This window comes from Eubalaena glacialis, chromosome 13 (genome assembly GCF_028564815.1).
Source record: "Eubalaena glacialis isolate mEubGla1 chromosome 13, mEubGla1.1.hap2.+ XY, whole genome shotgun sequence".
In the NCBI taxonomy this organism is placed as follows: domain Eukaryota; kingdom Metazoa; phylum Chordata; class Mammalia; order Artiodactyla; family Balaenidae; genus Eubalaena; species Eubalaena glacialis.
The window spans coordinates 43896088-43920062 of NC_083728.1; the positions used below are offsets into that span (position 1 = coordinate 43896088).

Sequence of the window (23975 nt, forward strand, 5' to 3'; positions counted from 1 at the left end):
AGACTGTTTACCTTTTATCTCAATAAGATATTGGAAGAATTAGTGAATAAATACTAACTGCTTTGTTAACTTTGTTTTTCTGCCTTTTCAATGTCCACCCTAGCCACCTAGCCAGATATAGCACCCATGTGGGTCAACGTTTAAACACACTAGATGCCCTGAAATGGGGGTTTCTGCATGAGAAGGATTAGAGAGAGTCAGATCAGAATAGCAGGTTAGGCCCCAGTCGTGGAGACTGAATGTTTGCCCATCGCATGGTGAGCAGTGAGGAGCCAGGGTGGGGTTCTGAGCAGGGTAAGCGGAGCTCTTGTTGGAACTGCTACCCCGCTTGCCCTGAGTAGAATGAATTGGAATAGAGAAGAGTGACCCTCCCAAGGAGACAACAGTGGTCCTGGTGAGGAGAGAGCAGATCCCGGAACATCAGCTTACTAGGCCTTTTGGTATCATTTAACCTCCCCGAGTGGTGTGAGGCATTAACTGTGCAGAAGTTGTGTGTCTGTGTAACTGACACCTTCACGCTTGGCTTCCGTCACTACCTTCAGTGCTCTCCCGTTGTCATCCGTTGTTGGAAGCATGCAATGTATGTAAAAGGCTTCACTTTCATGACTCATAATAAAAATTGGTCACATCTAAGAGGAAGGTTTTCTCTTTTAGAAAAAGATGGCTTTATTTCTGTTATAAATATGATATGTATTATAAAAAATATTCAGGCAATACAACCAAGTAAAAGAAGGGGAGAGAAGACCCTCCCACCCCCACCCCCCAGAATGTACACTGTTAACATCAGCTAAGCATCCCTCCAAAGATAGGTGGAGGCTGCATGAATGAATGGAGAGATGGATAGACAGATGGAAGAGGAGGCACACAGGTAGCATTTACCATTTTATAGTCCTTTCATTGAGTGTTGAGAAGTCTGGTTCTGTGATTCATTCAGCCTTCCCCACCCGGAAGTCAGTGGTTTTGCTTTAAGAAGTTGTAATAATAGATCACTGCAACTGTGGTATTGTTGTATCAGCTTTACTATTGCACATTGAACCATTTCCTTAAGTTTGATCATTAATTCCTAATCAGTGACACTGCTGTTTTCATAGCCTGGTTCAGATCAGTTGTAGGGGAACCTCTCCAAGACCAGGTGACCGAGGAGAGGATAAGTAAACTAGTAAGAATATTGCCGAGTCACGTTTTCAGATTTTCGTCATCTTCCTGTGTACGTCTCAACACTCATTAGTAAACGTTGACCCTATTTCCTAAATGTGAGTTCTGAACAGAAAACAGCAAACTGACACAGAGGGAAAGCTGTAAAGGCCCTGCCTGGGGGTTTCATGTGATATAATGGTCCAGGGGCTCAGGTGGACCAATCTGCAGCCTCCTCGGCCATCCCTAGAGCTTTGTGCTTGCCCCGCAGTATTGATGGCAAACGCTGACATGAGGGGAGGGGGGAAGACACGTGTCTGATACATACACGCTTATTGCTGTAACTCAGAAGTCTGGGACCAAGCATTTCTGTGTTTAGTCTTTTGATACCTTTAGTAATGTGATTTCCTTCATTTTGTACAGAACTCCGGGTATTTCCCGACAGATTTGTGGTCTGCGTAAGTCAGCTTGCATTCAGTCACGATCTTTTGGCAAGTCAGAGTGAAGAGTTGGTACGTATGAAAAAAATTCTGTAAGCAAATAAATCTGCTTAAATGATGAGTTACTATGAAAAATAGAAAAGAGTATTGTCGTCTAGTCTCATTCAGCTGTTGAGCCCTCAGTGCATGTTTTAAGGGACCAAAAAGTCTTACCTATTTTGCATGATTAATATTGATTAATTGATGTGCTGCTTCTTTTCTTGAAGGCCCCTTGAAAATTTAGCATGATCAATAGTATCTCTTCCGTAGCAATATAAAAATGAAGAAACATATCACAAAAACTGTGAAAATGCTTATGATAGTATTTAAATGAAATATAAAGCATTCTTTAAATGAAATGAAGCAAAATCCACATGTTTCCACTAGAAGCTTTCATTGGGGTCAGTGGCTTTTGAATTTTATTCCATGGTGAATCACTGACATTTTCATGAGAACCAGTACTTTTCCCCAGTGTGTTATTTCTTAGCTGATAGGGTTTGTTTTCTCTCTCTTTTCTCGTGCTAAGTTTTGAGCTCCATCAGTCCTATTTCTGTTTCGCTGGAGTTCTCTTTGCAGACAAATGGATACTGAAAATTCACTCCTAATGTTATAGCTTACAGCTTTGTCTTTTAAGCTTAGCATATACGTTTGAGAGTCTCCTTGGTGTGTGTGTGCGTGTGTGTGTGTGTGTGTGTATCTTGCTGCAGTCACAGCTCAATCTATCAGAACTTACCTCTGTACCAATTTTTTTTTCATATTTTTGGACTTGGACTTGTGACTTGAAACTTTAACAAAGAGGGAAAAAAATCTAGCAGACATTAAACGTGGACATGAAGTATGACATGATTATTATGCTTCTAAAATAATTTATAGGGATATTAGATTATCCCTTATGTTTATTATTTTTTAATCCATTTGAAATTTGGCCCACATGGTCTAAAACCAGCTTCTTATCTTATCTTAAATAAATACATAGGAAAAGTGTTTTAGAGACTAGAAGGGTGAACAGAGGCCCAGCAAAAGTAAAGAGCAGAGAATGCAGATTTAAATTTAGATACCTTCGTCTGTAGCAGATGAGCCCTTCAGAAAAGCCAGTGAGACCCTTATTTCATCTATCAATTAAACGCTAAGTATACACATTAAGTGAAATAAATGGGGCAGATCTGGTGAAAAGTTTTGAAAGTTTATTTGTGAAGTATTTATAGGATGTTGAGTTATCTTAGTAAATTAATAAATACTAAAGTCGTAATGCTGTTGGCAAACAACTGTATGATTCTCAGACCAATGAAGAAATTGATTTGTGGTTTGAGAAAACAGCAATTAATTGTACCACAAAGTACTATTGTTTTCAGATGGAATACAGAAGAAATTAGATCTTGTATGATATGTTATATTAATATGTAATATTTTAAATTATTAAGGGTGAGTTAAAACATCTCCATACAAATGAAATATTATCCTCCTTAGGGGCATTGGTATTTATACAGATGTAAGTTTCCTATAGCTGCTGTCATATAAATCTTATAATCTGGAGGACATCCTAAATGTTAAGAATTGTCATTCTGAAAAGTTGACTGGTCTGAGCCTTTTGCGTGAGCCAGTTCCGTGTTCTCATGTTCAAAATGTTCTGATATCCAGGGATAACACTGTCAGACTGAACCACGTTAGCTTATGAGAAAAGTGCCATTTACATCATGAGGATCTTTCACTGTTTGGAGCGCTTCTCTTTAGATGTGGTCTGTCTCTGTCTCTTGAGCTTCCCTTTTCCCCACCTCTGACCATCCTTCACATACACGCTTTCCCAGCCACACGTGTACAAGTCAGCTAACGCCTGGCACCGCCAGATGGCTTCATCCCAGGCGCAGGCTCCGTGCGCCCCTCTGCGTGGCCAGCCTGCCTGTACAGCGCCGCTCCTCACAGGCCTGTCCACCGCTTCCTCAAGCTCCTTCTCCCAGAACCGATAACACACCCAGGTCAAGCAGAGGGCCCTCTCTCCCACAAATGGCCCGTCCAGCCAAGGCCGCAGTCCTTCCATTACAAGTGCCTTGGACTCTGTCCTCATTGATATTTAACGTCTGCAGATCCCTCCAGTCTCAGCTACTTAGGGATCAATAAACAATCCTTCCCTCCCAGAATTGCCTTCTGCCAGAGAGAAGGCAAAGTTACTCCCGTTATTCTTACTCTCCCTCAGATGCCCAAAGCCAGTGAGGTCTGGCTCTCCTCTGAGTGTCCCTTGAACTTCCTTACATTCCTTAAAGCTTCGAATTCTTTTACCACTTTACACTGATACTCACCAAAGGGCCGGATCCATCTCATTTTCTCTTGGTAGTTACTCTCCAGGAATGTCTGACTGGGCGAGGCCTGGGGAATGGGCTTCCTGAGCAGCTGTATCAGAGGTACTTCTTTGGTATAAATGTCAATTATTTTTCCTATAACTGTTTACTGAACTCCCTCTTCCCCAGCTACGGAAGTGATGGGGGTGAGTCGGTACCTGGGCAGCAGCCAGGGCGCCCTTACTCGTGCTGTTGCCTTGAGTAGAGATGCCCTTTCTCCTGCCTTTTTCCCTTTCCTTTCCTTTCCTTGATCCTCAGTGTCTAAATGACAGTCAGCGAGGAAATCTGGGAGTGCCTATTCACAGCTGCTCTGCCTGGGCACAGGGAAGCCAGATGCACTCAGCTCCCAGGTTCCTAAAGGTGGCCGCACAAAAGAACCACTGTTCCTGATCAGGCGGCCCAGAGGGAGTAATCCCCCTCCTTTGGGGGCAGAAGGAGTGCAGTCAATGCTGCCCCCCACCCCCCAGCACCAGGGAGGTCTGTCACACGCACACCCCCGTGCACGAGGGACTCAGTGTGGGGAGGTGCTCCGTGTTGCAATAGCTCTGCCCTGAGTGCCCACGTGCCAGGGATGTGGGAATCATGATGTGTACTTTGGGAAGAAAGGGCATTATTACGAGATGAGTCATTGTATTTTTCTTACTACAGTTTCTCATAAGAAATCTTGAAGCCCTTATAGCCTAAGTTTTGGACCTATTGCTAGAAGTGGAGCTGGGAAACCTTTTTGCAAGTTTTTACCTTTAGTTTCATAGTTTTGTTTTCCCTTCACCTTATTTTCCTTAGAAATACCAAGAGCAGAAAGTAAATTTGTATCGTGCTCAGTGTATCCCATTCCAGCAAATGTTTTCTTTCATGTTTACAAACCCAGGTCCCCATGTAAAGACTGCTTTCTTCCTCAGATGTAAAGCCCAGGGGGGCTTTGGGAAATTTAAAATTGTTTATCATTTTATCATTCCTTTATTAAAGGAAATAACGAATCATAACCAAAGTCATAGCTTTACTTTCCAAAGTAATAACTTTATTGTGTAAATAATCACAGAACTCTGTATATATCTGGGACATTTCAGAGTCAGCACAAAGCTGCTGTCTCATAGAACATTGGTTACAGCCGCTCCTAGTCTCTGGAGACCCTTCCCATCTGCTCTCACCATCACATTTTAACATAGTTTGCTGAGTGCTGGCTCTGTGCCAGGAGCTCTGGTAGGCACTGGAGAAACAAAGAAAAAGAAAAACAGTGTTCTTGCCCTCAAGGAGCTTACAGTATGGCAGATCAAGGGTACTGAAGGTGACCCAGGTGACCTAAAAGTTGTAATTCTAATAGAGCCTCCTTTTTTCTTAAAGACTTACCCACCCGTTCTGTACTTTAATGGTTCATTCAGCTCCTCTCTACAATTCGGGAAGGAAAGTCCAAAATTCCAAGTTACTTTCTTTTAAACCTAAGCTGTAAAAGTCTGTGATTGTTTGGGAAATTAAAAAATGGCATTTAGCACTAGAGCTGCAGAAAAGTGGATGTGTACGTTAAGATATTCAGACGCTCTGCCTCACCTTCATTTGATTTGTGGCCAAGCTGTGAAAACAGCTGTTAAGATTCTTCAGAAAGTGCTAGGCCCTCGCCCAGAGTGGAAGGATTGCTGGCACGCCCTGACGAGAGACAATATTTCAGCACTAAACTGAACACTTCTCTTAGGTCAAACTACTGTTTAATGTTAAAGAATCCTCCTTCTAGTTTATGAGTATAAAACTGAAATGCAAATGAGTCTAGAGAAGCAATAAACTGCCCTAGCCTGGGTTATTTTTAGCTCGGCTGTCGTATTTCTCAGCTGTGCGTAACTGAACCTCTGTGGGCCTTAGCCCTGCTCTCAGTCAAGGGGGAGGGTATCAGATTATCTCAAAAATACTTTCTCACACTGAATTTCTATCAGAGAAAGCAGATGAAACTGTAGCTAAATGAAAACCACAAAATGATTTTGCACAAAAGCATTTTACTCATAGCTTTAAAAATTGTGATTGAAAAAAAAAATTCAGGGGAGAGTTATAGTTTAATCTTAGGAAAGATAAATAGAAATTATAAGGAAACATTTAAGTCCTTAAGTTTTTAGACTAGAAGAAGTAAACAACAATTTGTGCACTAACTTCTGTACCCTGATGACAGAATTATTTAGCTTCCTTGAGGAAACTTCTGCGTAAGTTTAAAACAGATCATTCAAGAGAGGAACTCTTTTTTTTGTACCAAAAAAATTAAGTAAGTAGTGGATGATTTTTCTAGGTTTTTCTTACTGTATCATAGACTTTAAGAATCCATTCTTCTTATCTTATTGTATTTCCTAAACAATGCTAGTGGTAAATTACATGGACGCCATTAACAAGAGATTCCTGTAGCACTAGGAAAATTTCCTTGAGTGGGAAGAGGTCATTTCCATATTTCACATTTCCCACAGTGTTCTGAACTTAGTTTTTTACTTAATAACTGCTTACCAAAATCGTACATGTTCATTGTACAAAATCGAAATATATATGAAGAAACTAAAAATTACCCACAACTCCCAACCCAAAGATAACCTCTGTTAATGATCTAGTCTGTACTCCTCTGTAGTTCATACTTGCTAACTAAGTTTGGTCTGTATTTATTTTAACTAGGACCCACTCATTTGTGAATTGTCTGTTTATGTCAGTTTTACTATTGGTATTTTTGTATTTCACAAACTCCTTACTATATAAAAACTTCTTACATAGTAAGGAAAATAACGTTCAGTGAGTTTATCATTTACTTTTCAATTGCATGACGTTTTTGCTGTGTGGTAGGTGTCTGTGTCCTCGGCCGGGCCTGTGGATGGGCTGGATAGGGATGGGAACTATAGCGGCATCCATCACCTGCCTGCCCTTCCCTTGTGTGGACCGGCAGGTGGATGATGCTAACGAAAATGCTGCAGGGCGGGGGCCGCGGGCGATGAAGATGCCCTTGGTTGGTCTGGTCTGTCTAGAATAGTTTTTCTAGACAATGACAGAGACCATAAGAAAATTTTTTCTCAGGGGCAATCATTTTCTTTTGAGATCAACTATCCTTTGCTTGTATGTTACAGTAAACTGAGGTTTTGTTCTCCCTTCCTAATAATAAAATTCTCCCAAACGATTAGCCAGCAGTACTTGTGAATGAGATGTCTCCTGGCCCCCATCTCCAGCCCTCCAAAGGAACCTGCCCTTTGCTGAGTTAGAACAGGTAGAATAGATAACTTAGGGTAGGGCGTATCTCGGTTAGAATAGTTAGATAGGGTAAGTTAGAATAGGATGTATCTGGGGCCTCTAATCCTTTGTGCCTTTTCCCCATAATGTACCTTTCCTGTGAGAGGCCTATAATCTCCCTTTGATGACTACCTAGATGATCGATTGAATTAAGCAAAACATGGCAGGGAATAGAACAAGTGAAAAAGGAATCAAACGTGAAATTACAAGACTTGACTTTGACCACTGCCTCTCCCCTCACTCACTTGATGACCTTGGACAAGTCATTTGGTTTCTCGGAGCATCCATCCCCAGACTTATTAAGCAGAAGTAAAAGTGATGCCTGCCATGCAAGCCTTCCCAAGGATCAAGTGAGATGATGAATACAAAAATGTAAATCCTAAAGGGCCAATGCAATATTAATTATCATTATCACCATCATTCCCATTCTTCCCCAAAGAGGAGTTAATTTAAATGCCATTAACACCAGAGTAGCAGAGAGCTAAACACCTTACCCCCTGTGCCAGAAATGAGAAAAATACTTGCACATGTGATTCTCTCAAGAAGCTCAGCACTCTCATTTTTCATCTCCATTTGCCAACCCAGCTTCATTTTGCAACTATAAAAACTGAAGTACCAAAGAGTTAAGTGACAAAGCCCCGTTTAGGCAGCAAGTCAGTGACGGACAAAGGGATACAACAAGAGCATAAACTCAAGACCTCCCGCGGGAGCTCTGTTAACCACCATCCAGGGGAGGAGGAGGTAGAGTAGGGACCACCGGTTAAAACGCCTTTCATTTCCAGTAGCTGCCAGTATGCTCCCAGTGAGACATTGCTTTGGAGGAAGGACCCAGTCACTGCTCTGAGGTACAGAGGAGCTGGGAACCAGCAGATCTCTCAGGCCAACTTCCTAAAAGCCACACGGCCATCAGAACACCCACGGCGACAGCACAGACTGAGTCGACGTGCAAGGGGATTATGTTGGGAAAGTTCACTAGTGCACAGATGATTTAGAATTCGGTGCTCATTTTCCCAAGGAAGCAATGCCATAAATGGGGCGAGGTTCCCAGACGAGTCCACAGAAGTCTGTTACTATCATGAGATTGGAGACTTGGAAAGGGGGTCTCACTGTCTGTGTTTGAGGGAGATGGGAAGAGCAGTTCCTTCTGCATCCCTGGGCAGAGGGCCAGTTCTGAGCAGAATTGTGAAATCAGACAGTCATCTGCGGTGTCTTCGCTCTGACTCTCACGCCTCTTCCCACCGGCAACCAGGGCCACAGTGGGCCCTCCCTGGCCAGTCCTGCCACCTGCCTGGCTGCCCTGCACATTTGCCCACCTCTCTCTTCTCCCATCCTGTCCAGACCCACATGCTCGGCCACGGGAGACGTCAGGGAAAAGATCACCACCACGAACGAAGGGCTGGCAACCTTCCTGTGGGTGTTGGCAGTTTTCAACCACAGGCCTCTGAGGGAAGGTATTTTTGAATAAGGAGACCTCCAAGGGTTAGGGTAGTTCTGCCTGGGGTAATTGCCATTAAGTTTCTCTCTATTTTTCACAGCTATTTCCCTTCAGCTTTTAAACCGGACATTATTAACCTATGATTCATGAATTATCTGAAATTTTTTTAAAGAGTGGTATGTATTTTTATGTTTTTCTGGCCAAAGTGAAATAGCTCTCTTCAATTCTCAGAGTGGTCAGTGAGTACTCTCCCTTCTTAAGAAGCACTGGTCCCAAACCTACAAATTCTTTCAAGCACCCAAGTTTTCTCACAGTTGTGTGGCACCAGAGACTCCACTGTGGGGCCCAAGGCTGTTTAGGATTTATTTTTAGGTTCTCGAGGGTTAGGTAAGTGTACACTGGAAAATCCCTATGAAATGTGTACTTCCTGCAAGATCACTTCCTTGATTTTTTTTTTTTTTCACTGATTTCATTTTCAGGTTAACATTCTTTTCAACTATTGTATTGGTACTTCCCTAGATCTGCACAAGATAGTTTCACAGTCATCAATTCAGAAGAAATGAAAACTTTAAAAAAATTATTTAAAAAAAACACACTAGGGTATCTTAGGGTATCTGCTGCTAACCCAAGTGGCAGCATCATCAGCAAGGCTGTGCTCCTCTTCCCCTTAGAGACTTGTCCTTTCATGGGAGGGCAGAGAGATGGAGGGCCTGGGGGCCAGAGGACCCCAGTGAAGGGGAAAGGCTTGTCCCTTGGGAATCGGGCAGATGACATGGCCTCTTGGGTGTCACTTTCCTCGTCTCTGTGATGGGGGAGGTCATGTCTGCCTGGCGGGTGCCTCATGAAGACTGGTCCCTATACCAAGGGCTTTGTCTGAGGCATCTCAGTACAGATGTCCTCCATCATTATCACCTGCAGAGAAAACGCCTTCAGGCCACGGTGGGATTCTTGAGATACCACTTTCCTTTTCATGTACCTCTTTTTGCTCTGGTTCCTTTGAGCCGATACACACATGTATGTTTCTATACTTTCTTTTAATTGTTCGTTACTACTCTGTCCCATCTGTTTTGTCCTTTTCACTTCCTTCACTTATTAAATATCAAATAATTTAAGAAAATCTTAGAAGTCAAATTTGGGAAAGAGAGACCTCTTCATTTTAAGACGTGTGGTTTCTGCATGACCAGGTTGCGTCACCGTCTAAGACTGTGGTCACTGTCATATTTCATGCTCTACTTGGGCTGCTTTTCTGTGAGCAGCTCCTTTTGTGTCAGGTCACATTTCACCATGCTGATGCTCCTGGAAGTCATCAGGCATCACACCAAACTAGGAGGATAACTTCTTTTTGCCTTACTATTGTAAAGTCATGAAGAACTGAAAGTAGTTCCAGTTTTTTGTTTTTTGGTTTTTTTTAAATTTATTTATTTATTTTTGGCTGTGTTGGGTCTTCGTTTCTGTGCGAGGGCTTTCTCTAGTTGTGGCAAGCGGGGGCCACTCTTCATCGCGGTGCGCGGGCCTCTCACTATCGCGGCCTCTCTTGTTGCGGAGCACAGGCTCCAGATGCGCAGGCTCAGTAGTTGTGGCTCACAGGCCCAGTTGCTCCGTGGCATGTGGGATCTTCCCAGACCAGGGCTCGAACCCGTGTCCCCTGCATTGGCAGGCAGATTCTCAACCACTGCGCCACCACGGATGCCCAGTAGTTCCAGTTTTTTACTTTAATATTAGTATTTGCCCCTCCCCCAGAAAAAGCTGATAATAATTACCTTTGTGCTGCTTTTATTGTTTGCAAAAGGCTTTTATGTTTGCTGAGTGTTGTCACATACAGTAACTTGTTAAGTGCAACAAACCTGAGAAGAGATGGTATCAGTCTTGAACCTTTTAGTTTTCAAGGGACAGGAAGGCCACCTCTAAATGGCTTAGGGAAAAAAGGGCAGTTTTTGGCTCATGCGCCTCAAAAGCCCAGACTTCAGGTATGTTGATCAGGGGACAAAGACTTTCCTCAGGACTGTTTCTCACCATCCGTCGGCTCTGCCTTCCACTGTTTGGCTTCATGGTCAGCCTCCACGTGGTGGTTGGTCCTGGTGGCTGCAGGTTCATGGGAAAAGAGAGCAGGCCCCTTCCTGGGCCACTGTAGCCCCTACATCTCTATGAGGCTCATGAATTCTGAACTCCGATTCGCCTGGCCTGGGTCACAGGCCCGCTTCTGGAGTCAGGCTTGGAGATGAGTCCTCCTGAAAGGCATGGACTTTGGATGGACAGTGGGGACACGACTCCCTAGAAGAAAATTTGTGTATTGTTTCCGGGAGATGGGTGAGGGCCCACTATATAGCTATTATCACCTCCCCCCCCCCCCGATTTTAAAAATAGATGAGGAAACTGATGTTCGGAGAAGATAAGGGGCTTGTCCAGACGCCACAGTGAGATAGTGACCTAGGGAAGCTGGGCCCACGGACTTCGGGCTCAGTGTTCCGTACTCTTCCTCCATCTCCATCTCCAACCAAGATGGCAAATGACCCCCTGGGCCCAGTGGGGAGAGTGCTGCACCAGGGCCAGGCCTTCTCGGCTCAATCCTGCCCCCAGCTAAACTTGTGGCCTTAGACGCTTAGTCTCCTGGGTCTCGTTCTGTCAAATAGGGACACTACCTGTCTGCCAAATACTCAGTGAGGCCCCAGTGAGATGTGGGGAAAGGATTTAATCATGTAAGTTTCCTACAGATGCAAAGCATCCTTCGCCTTCTTATAAACCCATGTGGTCTGCGCAGGCGTCAGATTTTCTTTCACAACCATGTCAAGAAAACGTGCTCAATGCTTTCCAGTTTCCAAAGTGTGTTTCATACCTCTTGCTGCATTTAAATTCCCCAAACAATCATGAACCAACTATGAGGGGCTTAAGGAACTGGCTCTGGGACAAGCCACCAAGGGGTGCCATTCCTTGGCCTCTGTCCCCCTCACCTCTGTGCTCCACCTTGCATCCCAGGAGCGTTAACCTGATCTGATCAATTCTGGGTGTGTCGTTCTGAGCAGATGTGATCACAAGGAATTCAGATACAGTCATATTATGAATGTGATTTAACAGCTATGTATTCTAATATTCTATGAATTACTTTTAAAGTATCCTGGTTGGGTTATTAGCTGTTTTCATTTGGAGTAAACAAAACAGAATCAGAAGAAACTCATGTATATAACCATGAGAAAATAGATCCAACTCTCAAAAGATAAAGACTGAGAGTACCGTATTACTGCATTAAGTGCCTCTGTGAGAAAAATCTTAACAGCATTGAGGATCTTTTTTTTTCCCCTTCTCCCGTTACTGCCTTCATATCTGCCAGAATGTTCTACAATCCTGGAAACAAGAGTTTGGCGGGATAACTTCTGCCATACCTTCCACCCAGGGCTGTAAGGGGGGACCAGTGCACCAGGCTGCAGCAGGCAGTAGCTGGCCTGAGCTGTGACGCTGGTGCCCACACAGGGTCTGCCGGCATCATGGCCCCCAGGATCTACCCACCCTGGACTGATACTGATATCCTGGGGGCCTGCAGCCAGGTGCCAGGGGCCTGGCAGCAACACGTTCCCAAGAAGCCATGCTGTCCGATGAGCAGTGGGTTTGCATTCGTGCTGCTTGTCCACGAATGCGGCGTGACGATGAGAAAACTCCCTGCCTCCCCAAGCTGTTTTCAGGGTGACATTGCTGAATACATGCAAAGCTGCTGAAACAGTGCCTGGAACTCAGTTGCAGGTTGACACATGGTGGCTGATCACATCCCACCAAATATGCCTGTTGCAGGGTCATCCCAGACTCACCCTCCATTACCCACTTCGCCCAGTCCAGCTACCACCCAGCTTCTCTGCTCCCCCTTTACTGCAGAACTCTTCAAAAGTGTTGTCCGCACCCATGCTGGCCAGTACCGTGGCCACTGGCCACATCTGGCTATTAAGCATTTGAAGTGTGGCGGGTCAGAAATGATATACTAGAAGTGTAGAATCCACCCCAGGTTTCAAAGGCAGTACAAAAATATAAACTCTCTCAATAATTGTGTATGGATCACACGTTGTAAAGGTAACATTTGGAGTTAAATAATGCATTATTGAAGTCTAATGTCACCAGTTTCCTATTACTTTTTCATGGGTCCCTGGAAGATTTAAAGTCACCTGTACAGCACAGGTCATATCTCCACTGGAGAGTGCTGGTCTCCACTCTGCCTCCACTTCACTCTTGGACACATTCCAGGTATGCTTGGGTCCCAGCGCTTCACCAAAAATAGCTTTCGTCAAGTCACCTTCCACGGGTCAGTTTTCACTCCTGAAGGCTCAGCAGCTTTTGACACGGTTGTCACTTTTAACGAAGCCATTTCTCCTCCTGCCTCCAGGAACACCATGTTATGTTGACTCTTCTCTTTCCTCACTAACAACCCCCTCTTAGTCTTCCTTCCTGAGTCCTCCTCGTCTTCTCAACTTCTTTTTTCTCATCCAAATGCACTCCCCCCGGAGCTCATCCAGACAGATGCCTTTAAACACCGTCTCTGTGGACTTCCCAGCTTTGTGTCTGCAGACAGAACTCTCTCTCTTCCTAGAAGCTGTAGCTTAGCCACCTGCTCAGCATCTCCATTCTTCATCCAGGACAGCTCTTAAAGCTTACATACCTAGAACGGATTTCTTGGTTTCGCTTCCCCAAGCCCGCCCCTCCCCCAGTACTTCCTGTATTGGTAAAGGGTAACTTCCTTCGTCCAGCTGTTTAAAGCACGGATCATGGAGTTATCCTCGACTTTTTTCTTCTGCTCACTCTCTATATCCAAGCCATCAGCTCATTCTGTTGGGTCTCCCTTCAAATTGTATTTCCAGCCAAACTACTTCTCACCACCACCTGCCTCCTCCAAGACCCACCATCCTTGAATGGACCGCTGCAGTAGCCTCATCACTGGTCTCCCTGCTTCCACCCTTGTCCCGCTGTTATACCCAAGGTGATCCATTTAAAATACCAAGTCACTTTTCTTCTTGGAACCTTCCAATGGCCTTACCATCATCAACACACACACACACACACACACACACACACACACCTGTTACCTGCTCCCTGACCCCTCCCCGGGTTTGAAATGCTCTTCTCAGGTGCTTGTGTGGCCCATCCTCCACTCAGGTCTGTGGGTAGAGCTTACCGTGTTACCTCCCACAGCCTTCCCTGACCACCGTATGTAAAACTGCACCCCAGCAACCCTTTAGAGGTTCATTTCTCCTCATAACATCATCACCACCTGACATTGTATGGTTTTTTGTTTGTTGTCTTCCCCACTGGGATGGAGACTTCATGAGAGGAAGAACATTTTCTGTGGGTCCATGTCCGTCTCTGCAAGGACCTCAGACAATGCTTGGTGCAGAGTTCAGTGGTGCCTGATTGGATGACTCTGCTTGGTTTTCAATTCCGTGCCCCTAAGAACAGAAGTTTATTAACTCTGCCGGGTATCAGAATCACTGGGGAACTTGCTAAAATGCGCGTACCCTGATACCACCGCCCCCTCACCCCCGAAGCCCAAATGCAGTAGATTCTGGGGTAGAATCCTGGACGTTTTTGAACAAGCTCCCCAGGTGATTTTGATGCTGCATACCTGGGCTGCTCTCTGCCAGATGCTGCCTTGGTGTGCCAGTTTACATTTGTGTACCTGCTGCTCTGCTCTGTTGAGCTTTGTTTCATGCACATCAGCAGTCCTTGAATCACCTGGGAGCCTAAATATAGATCTCCTAGCCCCACCCCAGATCTTGTGACTCAGAACTTCCAGGGATGGGTCCCAAGAATCAATATTTTTGAAAAGCTCCCTCTGTGCCTCGGATAACAGCTCATCTTCCCACTAGCTTTTGGGAGGCCTGGTATGTTTTATGGACTCCTTGAGGAGGATATAAACTTAAAAGCGGGTATTTTTAATGTCCTTTTTAGGCCACCTTCACTCCCCATCCCTCATTAATCCAACAGTGTTCTGTTCAAAAGTAGTATTCAGTAAGTCACTGTGGAGTGAATAAATCCTCGATTTATCCACAATTGCAACTTGCTTTGTAACTTGAACATCCACTAGTATTTCTAACTACATTTCAACCCAGCTCATTCTGGTGGGTATTCTCTTTGTAGTCCTTTCTGTCCAGGAATTTAAAATATGTTTCCCAGGTCAGACCAGACAGCATTGGGGGTAATACCCACCCCCATCATACTTAGACACTCACCTGCTCTGCCTCCCCATTGGACCTGTGCTGGGGCGCATGGGCTTTGGCTGTCCTTGACTTACGGTGCATCCGCTGGTCTCCAGAGCATCCCCAGGAACGGAGGCGGGCCTGACCCCTTGCTCTGGGTGCCTGCCTGGGCTGCTCACGCTGCAGAGGAGGGTATCTCCCTAATTAGACTTCTGGGGCCGGTAGCCTTGCCCCACTTCGGTTTGGTTTCTCCCTGGAACTGTATATAGACACACCTTTACAGGTGGATGTTTTTATTTTATTTTATTTTATTTTTAATTTATTTCATTTATTTACTTTTGACTGTGTTGGGTCTTCGTTGCCGCACGCGGGCTTTCTCTAGTTGCGGCGAGTAGGGGCTACTCTTCGTTGTGGTACGCGGCCTTCTCATTGCAGTGGCTTCTCTTGTGGAGCACGGGCTGTAGGCGCGCGGGCTTCAGTAGTTGTGGCTCACGGGCTCTAGAGCGCAGGCTTGGTAGTGGTGGTGCACGGGCTTAGTTGCTCCGCGGCATGTGGGATCTTCCCGGACCAGGGATCAAACCCATGTCCCCTACATTGGCAGGTGGATTCTTAACCACTGTGCCACCAGGGAAGTCCCTACCGGTGGACATTTTTAAAACCAAAATCCTCAAAGTATTACCAAAGGTAAATAAATAAATGGGGGGGAGAGGTGACCAGGGAAAGATAGTTGCAGCATTTTCTTCCCTAGCTAGACTCAAAGCTAGCGTCCAGGTTGTGAAGAATCATTGGTGATTGATGATGATCCATAGCAATCCTCTTGGTTAACCTGTTTCTTAAATCCTGAGTCCCCGTGGAGTGCTCACTCTGGACTTTGGATGGCCTGCCGGTAGCCTTCTTGAATATGTTGGGTTTGTCTGTATTCTTTGCAGAAGATGTCAGGGTCGTTAGTCACACGGAATCTGAGAAGCAGCAGTGTCATCCGGGTAAGCCCTGGAGGCATTTGCCACCTCAGCCTTAAGACTTTTGCTTCTGGATAAGCCACGGTTGCATTTTGATGCCAGATGTGAGAAGCCATTAGTAATCAGGACAAGTCCCTTGGGAAATCCTGCTCCCAGGTGATAGCTGCTTCCTCTGGAATACTTGTTTGGGGGGCACCGGAGGCTGCGATTTAGTGACAAAGGGGAGTGAATTAACCCTAAAATGTAAGAGTGAGAGATTTCTAATGAGATCTGACAGTCCAAGGGCTGATGGAGTCTAATCTCTTTTCTCCCCTGCCCACCCAGTCTTCATACAAATGTAAATATGCCTCCTTCAACAAATTGCCAAATGTGGTTTTAATTTGGAAGCCAGAGACCCTGCCTCACCTTTTTCTTTCTTCTTTTTCTTTTCTTTCCTTCTTTCTTTCTTTTTTTTTTTTTTTAACACGAAGTCACAGGTTTTGCACTTTTTGAGCTGGACATTTCCTTCTGTCACTCTGTCACTCTTTCTGTTGTTGTTGTTTTCTTCCAAGGACATTTCCCCCATTGTTTGTTGTCAGAGGAATTCGGGAGGAGAGTCGATGGTCTTGTGTTTTTTAGAGATGTTTTTGAAGTTCCCATAGGAAATGCAGAGTGCTCTTTAAGCTTAAAAAATAAATAAATAAATAAATAAATAAATAAATAAATAAAGGCAGCGGTTGAATCGAATATGAGATGCAAAGAGTGTCGCTATCACAGCATCATACGTTATGTGGTCTGTGCAGTATCCATTGTTGTTATTTATGACCCTGTCTGCCTCCATTGTGGACTTCTTCCAGCCTTGGGGAATTTACATCATTCCTAATAGCAAAAGGCTTTCTGGTTCCCACAGAGTTGTTCAAAGCCTGACTCATGCTCCTTATGTTAATTGTTCAGCTCTGAAAATACAGCACTTACAGGGTGTGGTTGTAAGGGGGAGATCTACTGTACTTATAGGGCATGTTTAGAAGTGTTTCACACATAAATCTCAATCTCTCTCCCTCTGTCATTTAACTTTTAAACTAGCCCTTTTTGGTCATCTAGTAAGTCTTAGGGGAAAGAAAAGGGACAAGCATCAAAATGCAGTATAATCCAATAAAACCGATTGTATTCTATTCACTGACTCTTAAAACTGACTTGGGTCATAACTGGACATGACTCTGAGAGACATTGGTCCAGGTCTGAACCATAGGCAGAGTTAGTGAGAGCTAAAGGCTGGTGCTCAGTGGCGCAGGGCAGTGATTGGACGAAGCTCATGGCATTGCTCTGTGGGACACCCGGGCATCACACTGATGGCTGCCGCCTACCAGGCTCTCTGGGGCTGTCATTCTGAATTCCAGTGTAGGTCTAAAGCAAGGACCTGCTGGTACCTTACCAACACCATTCCTTGTGGCAGCAACATTTTACTGTGGAATTGGATGGAGAACGGTACTTAGAAATGTACCAGAAAATAAAAGAAGTTAACACCTTTTCTGAATGATCTACGTGCTAACAAAAAGGAAACAACTTTCCAAAAGTAAGAAATGGGTCAATGTTGGTGATGGTTGGGAGGTTTTTACGTTTTGTAATTGCTTCCTTATGAAGCTTCCATGGGAATATATAAGGATAGATAGACAGATTACCTAAGAATTATCTAAAACCATGTTAGTGCTGTCAGTTTAAGGAAAAATAAAACTCCCAGTTTTTTAGTAACCAAGATTACAAACTCCAGTTTTCGAAGTACCCGTATTGAAAGGCTTAACTCTTGACACTGTCTTGAGTATTGCAAAAGCCATATTTTGCATTTTTGTCAATAGAGAAAATGTAAAAATTCTGAGGCTCATCAGGGTACAGACCACTGTGCCACCGGGTCTCTCCGGAAGGTCAGGCCCACAGTCACACGGCTGCCTGGCTCCTGACTCTGGGCGTCGTCACAGGGCCACAGAGATATCAGATAGTGGCCGAGAGTTCCCAGATGGCTTGGAATCACCGTCTTGCACGTTTGTGGTGCATGTTCATATATGAAATGCGTACTGGGAATCCAAGGGAAGTGACAATTTACCAAAAATTTCTAAAGTAAAAAACATTAGAATAGCTTAACACGACGTAGTTTCATCCAGTCCTCACCAAATGAAATCTGTTCACGGGGGCATTTGGAGTGGAACTGTTTTTCCTCCTGTTCAGCTAATAGATTTCTGGTTGAACTTTTGTTATCTTTTGGAATAGCCGGGAAGAGCTCTCCAAGGAGCGTCGGAGGATCGTGCTGCGTGCGTGGAGAGGCCGCTTCTTCCTGGCGCAGAGCTCAGGAGAAACGCTCTGCAAGACCTGTAGGTCCCACGAGTTTCCTTTTCCTCCCTCTGGACTGTCTGTATGGACTGGCACATAACACGAGGTCTAGAACTCAGCAGGAGTGCTCGGACCCTAATCACAGAAGCCCCTCTGGCGCTGGCCCTACTCTAAGTCACAGACTGGCTTTTCCTCCTTCCAAACTCTTTTTCTCTCGCTTTCTGGACAGTGGGGAGCAAGGCCTTGCTTCACAGGTGTGTTGCAGAGAGTAATTAATGACGAGCGCTTTGAAGATGAAAAGCACCTGTTGAGGGTATTTTGTACAACTTTCCGAGCAACCCCAGACAGATCTGAAAAAATACACTCCTTTCCTAAAGGTGCCTGTTCTGACCCTCGTGTCATTGTGATAATCCTCGGGCCCCTCAAAGCAACAGTAGGAACACAGACATACGTATTGGTTCCCAGACTAAAGCTTAGCCTAAAGAAATATTTTAGTCTCAATATTTCGGGTTTGGTGGTTTAAGAAACTTCTTGCCATTCACAAGGCTCCAGTCTCTGAATTCTCCCTGGGCAGCTTCTGTCCTGCTCTTCCAAGTGAATTTCATACTTACTTAGAGTGCAGTTTGCATTATCAGTTGTATGTGTGTTGTAGAAAAGGGGTTTGTGTATGTACAAGCATGTTCTTATACATACACACACACACACAGAGAGCCTGTGCTTTGGATGTATTTGAGCATTTACTTCTGGGAAAAAAATCAGTGTATTAAATGTAGGCAATATTGATCTTTAACATCTGAAATGAATGCCTCTCAGCCTTAGTTAAAATATGAACTCCATCATAACTCCACTGATAACCCAGTGATCGATAAATAAAAGTGTGTCCTCATGTACTGGAAAATGTGATGGCTCTTGCTTGATCCGCTCTGCATGTAAATATACACTTGGGGATGTTCCTAGATTGGCCGAGGGGTGAGGAGAAGGGAGAGTAGCACATGCGTCCTGCTTCAAGTGTAAGAAGTGTGACAAGGGGGATCTGGAGGAAACCTGCCCATTACAGCTTTACAAAACAAAAAAATCTTTCTTTGTTTTAGTGTGAACAGAACTGAAACAAAAAGGAGCGTCGTGAGCAGATCACGGAGCAGCAGGAACAGTGTGGGAACATCCAGTGGCTCAGTGACTGCAGAGGTAGCACGGAAGAGGGGGGACAGCGAGGCCCCGTCCAGTCCCCCGGCCGCGGGACAGGCGAAGGCTTCCATAAGGGCAGCTGAGAGCCACCGGGGGCTTCCTGTTCCAAAGCTGGAGAGAGTTCATCAGCCCCCGCCAGAAGGCACCAGCAGCCAGCAGAAACGTCATCCTGGGGCGCGGTTAGAGACGGGGCTTCTACGCGGGAGCCCCGTCTGTAGCTGTGAGTCAGCACCCCCGGGTCCAAAACAAAGTCCACGAGGGGCCAGAGCGCAACAGAAACGCAGGAGCCGCGGCTCTGTGGAAGACGCCGACCACCGCAAGAGAGCTTCTCTTGGAAGTGATCGATTAGTCCCGAGGGAAATAATAGTGGAAAAAAAGCAAAGCTGTCAAGGTTTTGCCAACTTCAGAGCTGTCAGATCCGGGGTTACTTTTGAAACGAGATTTGGCAGAAACCGCGTCTAATGAAGAGTTGCATGCTTTGGAAAATCTCTCCTCCAGACATCTTATGAAAAATAAGCCAGGGCAGGCACGGCAAACCGGCTCAGCCACAAACACTGAAAGATTAGCTACGACTCAGGGCAGCGCAAGCAAGAAAAGAAAGAAGTACGAAAGAGGCCACTAACTTACGGAAGAAGATTGCAAACTCGTAGTTGAGGATATAGTGGCCAAGACTGTGACAAACGAGCAGTGTGTCTAGATGCCGTGATTTTAAAGGAATTCGAATGATTGTTTCAAATAGAAAATACATACCTGCGTTGGGGTCAGCTTTCAAAGCAGCGGCCTCCAGGAGCCTACATGCTTGTTCTGACAGCATTGCTACTTTCTCGTTCACACTTTATAACTGTCTTCAGAAATTTACTTTAATGATAAATAGCCACTCGCTTTGTTGGCAGTGACAGTGTCCATGAAGGAACCGTATGAAGAAACCAATCTTTTGCCTCCTTGTCACATCCCTGTACGGACCACACGACGGGCCACGGTGCTGCTGGTCAGTTCTCCTGCCCTTCAGCCTGAGGAGGGCAGCAGTGGAGGAACAGGCTAGCGGTTCACACTGTCTGCCTGTGGCACCAGCATCATGGTCTGAATCTGTGGAAGAAATGCAGAGCCTGGGTCCCACCCGGACCTACAGAATGAGAAACTCTGGGGGGATTCTGAAACCTGCCCATGTTCGAGAACCACCGGGCTAATTGGAGACTCCCTAGTGTTGATCTCCTCCAGCCTGGCAATTCTGGCCTCCAGCGCATCAGCAGGGGCCCACGTGTGGACATGCACCCATCATGCTCCCTCAAACCTGTAAAGCACCTGGGTTCAGTGTATGAGTCACTCTGTTCCCAGCTTCTTAAGCAGGGCGGCCACAGAGCCCAGGGAGCTGTGACTTTATCCTAGGAGTTGCAGGACATTTACATATAATTCAGCCCAACATTAGGGGAAGATGTGGGAGAAGCTTGTTCTTGCTTGTAGCTCAGGCATGTCCCTGCCCTTGCCGCCACCTCTAAGATTCTGGTTTAAGTTCAGGACAGACCAGAACCCAAGTGGAACTCAGCGGCCAGAGTTTGCAGTTTTCCACTTGGAAGGCTTCACAGGCAGTTTAAATTTCAAACCAGGAGCCTTCCATTTGCAGTATCACCCACTGTTGTCTCCAGTGGGCTTGCTGAAATGTCACATAGTGAATCATAGCAATGACTTATTTTGGATGGACACCTACAGTAGATTTTCTTAACCCAGTTTCATTCTAAAATAAGAAACCATATGCAAAGGCCACCCATCAAATGTATCTTTTTTCCTGCTCAACATTGGGTGGTCCTTTGAAGTAGTACCTCCCTAGTAACAAGGAAAATCAAGTATATTCCCCAAAGTGTAGGAGTTAGCAAAAAATAACCCAGAAAAAGCCCAACAATATAAAAGAATATGGAGGTAGACACAGTGTAAGTTCATGCTTAAGATTAATTAGTGGTTTCTCCCAGCTCATTGTGTCCTTCCCCACTCTCCTTTCCCCTCTTAGATTGCAGGGCAAGGCTCATTAAGAGGCAACCATATTTCATGGCATCATTTTGCGTCATGAAGCTAAGTCTTGCTTGCCATACCTGGCCGTGGATACAGGTGCTAGCCCTTTGATGTTCCAGACTCTCCTGGTAGCCTGTTCCCTTCCTATGGTCCCAGCCTCACCACCCCCACCAGGAACATGGCCCCGCCCACTGATGCCTCTTCCTCTTCCCACTTAGCTTTTTTCCTGCCCCAGGTGATTCCAGTCACAGGATTCTATAGGAGAGGGAGCCCAACAGAACACCAACCACAGTGGAGCAGATTCTGCTCCTCCAATAGGGGCAGACTACACAGGGTGGAAACCTCCTGAGAAGGTGGTAGAACATGGCCCATCCTGGGCCCCTCTCTTAGAGCGATGCTATTCTCGGTGTGCGCTTCTCTAAAGACAGAACCACAGTGTGTCATTGAATCTCCTTAAACAATTATTGGAACAGTTTAAGCAGAGAGGGCACAAATAGTAACCCAGGGAATAGGCCAAGAAACAATGAGCTCCCTGGAAGAGTCTGGAATTAAAAAGAGCCATTCCAATAGCTGCTGCCTACCCCAGAACTAGGAGATATTTGAACTGGAGGCACCAGAGAAAGTTTTTATCGAGTTTTTATTTCATTAGTTAACCTAGGCCTGGTGGTTAAAGCCAATACTTACACGCTTAGTGATCGTCCTTCAAGAAAAGTCTTGTTTTAGAGTTTGGTATATTTGTGGAAGTAACAATGACTGTGATCTAGAGGGAAAATAGCACCTTTGGCTGTAGATAGATAGGGTCTTTCTCACAGCCATCATGTACCTGGGATTTTTATCAGGATTAACAGAGGGAACAGCTCTCTGCTTCCGCAATAGGGCATGTGTTTGAGGAATTTCACCTTTAAGCATTTTCCTTCCACATGTCTGAAACACCCATGGATCTTTTGTTACTTGAGTGGTGCTTTGATTCTTTGGATATTTGGAAGTACGGAGTGGAAAAGGGCTGCCAGGTTTTTTTTGTTGCTTATTAGGTGGGAAATGAAGAGTTGGTTCTCTACTGCCAGAAGTGGGTGTGTTTTGATATTCTTAATAATCTTAATAATTTCCAGCATCTGAAAATCTGAGACCCTGTCAGTATTCTTAGTTAAAAAGAATAAGTTCTTCAACCACTTACTTAATAAAGCAAATTAAATGTATAGTCAAGTTCCCGTAAGTCTGATGCTTGGAAGAAATATGGATCCAATTTGATTAATGTTATAACTTTGAACTCCCTAACTTTCTCGATGTCATGGCTTCTATGTCACCTCCAAGTGCTTTCAAATGACTTTTTAATAGATTGGTGTTGGTTGTTTTGTTTTTTTTTAATGTCCGCAAATGTCTGAGAACAGTCAGTGTGACTTTTCTTACACATTTTTCTTTTCTTTGCCTCTGGAGGTTAACTGTCATCCAGATATGCATATAAATTGCTAACTGCAAAGGAGCAAACGTTTGGGGAGAGAGGAGTAAATGCTGCAGCTTTTGTGCTCACTTATTTTAAATGAAAAAAATAGGAAAAATGTATTTCATTTTATAAAAAGCAAGAGTCACAAAAACTCTCTGTATTTTGATTTTTGGAGAATATAGCTTCTTTCTGAATGAGATATCTCAGGGTATATCTTGGGGACAACAATGGGATCACAGTTAATTTGTTTGCTCTCAGTGTCATGTTTGGACTTTAGCATGAATTGTTGTGCCTATCAGTGGCTTTTGATTTCAGAAAGAGCTCAGAGAGAGCAGAGCACGTAAGGGAAGGAAACCTCTGTACCCAAGAGAGTGGCCTGGGATCACGGTGTGGCCGTTCCCAGTTTCCTTGAATTCCTTCTTGGCAGGACCCACTGTAATATCTCCACAAAATTCTGGTGAGTGGCCTTCCTTTGGCTTACCTAAGAGCCAAAACCTCTCTATTCAGTGTGCTGTGCTGTGGCTTGAGTATGGAAATCCTTTTAATTTCTTCTTTTCTCTTATGAGGAAATTTCCATGCTTGGTTTGTCAAGACAAGAGACTTCAAACGTTGTTATTGAAACACAAATGAATTGAAACGCGTTGCAACAAGTAAGAAATCAAAGTTAAGCTGATTTCTGTTAAACAGTTTAAAGTCTTCCTTGGTACAAAATAAATTAAGCATTGTAAAATGAAGTTAATTCAGAAAATCAGGGCAGAAGTCTAACCATGTATATCATTGGTATTACAATTCATGATGTAATTAAATTCTCAGAAATCTGCAGAACTCCCTCTAATTTGGTTTCTTTGTTTACTTAACAAGGCAAGGAACAAATACATGTCAACGTGTAGCTTAACAGAGGGAACTTGAGTGGATGAAATTATTGCCTTTAATTGTCGAGAACTGCTCAGTACCGGGGTTGGATTTAATCACATAAGTTGTATTATGCAGCATGATATTACCTGATGATTGCTGTTACAGTTACTTATCAAAAATCTTGTTAATTAAACAAAAATCAATGAAACCATACATTTGATCCCCAAGCACCTGACCAGGCAACTAAAGGTATGGATTTGACAGATCCCCAGAATAAACTTTCTTCAGTCAAGGTAGAAAGCCAAACACTGCAGGCATCACCAGGAGAGCTCCCTTCTCCCATTAGCCTTATCCTCTCATTTGTTTTGTTTAAACTGCTAAAATAGTTTAAATAGTTGTGCATGCCTAGGGGATGAAACTAGTATGTAGTGTAAATGAG

General features: G+C 44.6%; 1 protein-coding gene across 1 annotated transcript in view; it reads left to right on the top strand.

Moving 5' to 3' along the window:
• Positions 1-22567, top strand: part of SLX4IP (SLX4 interacting protein) — a 185093-nt gene extending 162526 nt beyond the window's left edge. The window contains 4 exon segments of the mRNA XM_061208423.1: positions 1558-1646; positions 17992-18092; positions 19143-19608; positions 19610-22567. Of these exon segments, the coding sequence (XP_061064406.1) occupies positions 1558-1646; positions 17992-18092; positions 19143-19608; positions 19610-19858 (905 nt within the window). The 3' untranslated portion in view covers positions 19859-22567.
• Positions 22568-23975: the final 1408 nt, after the last annotated feature.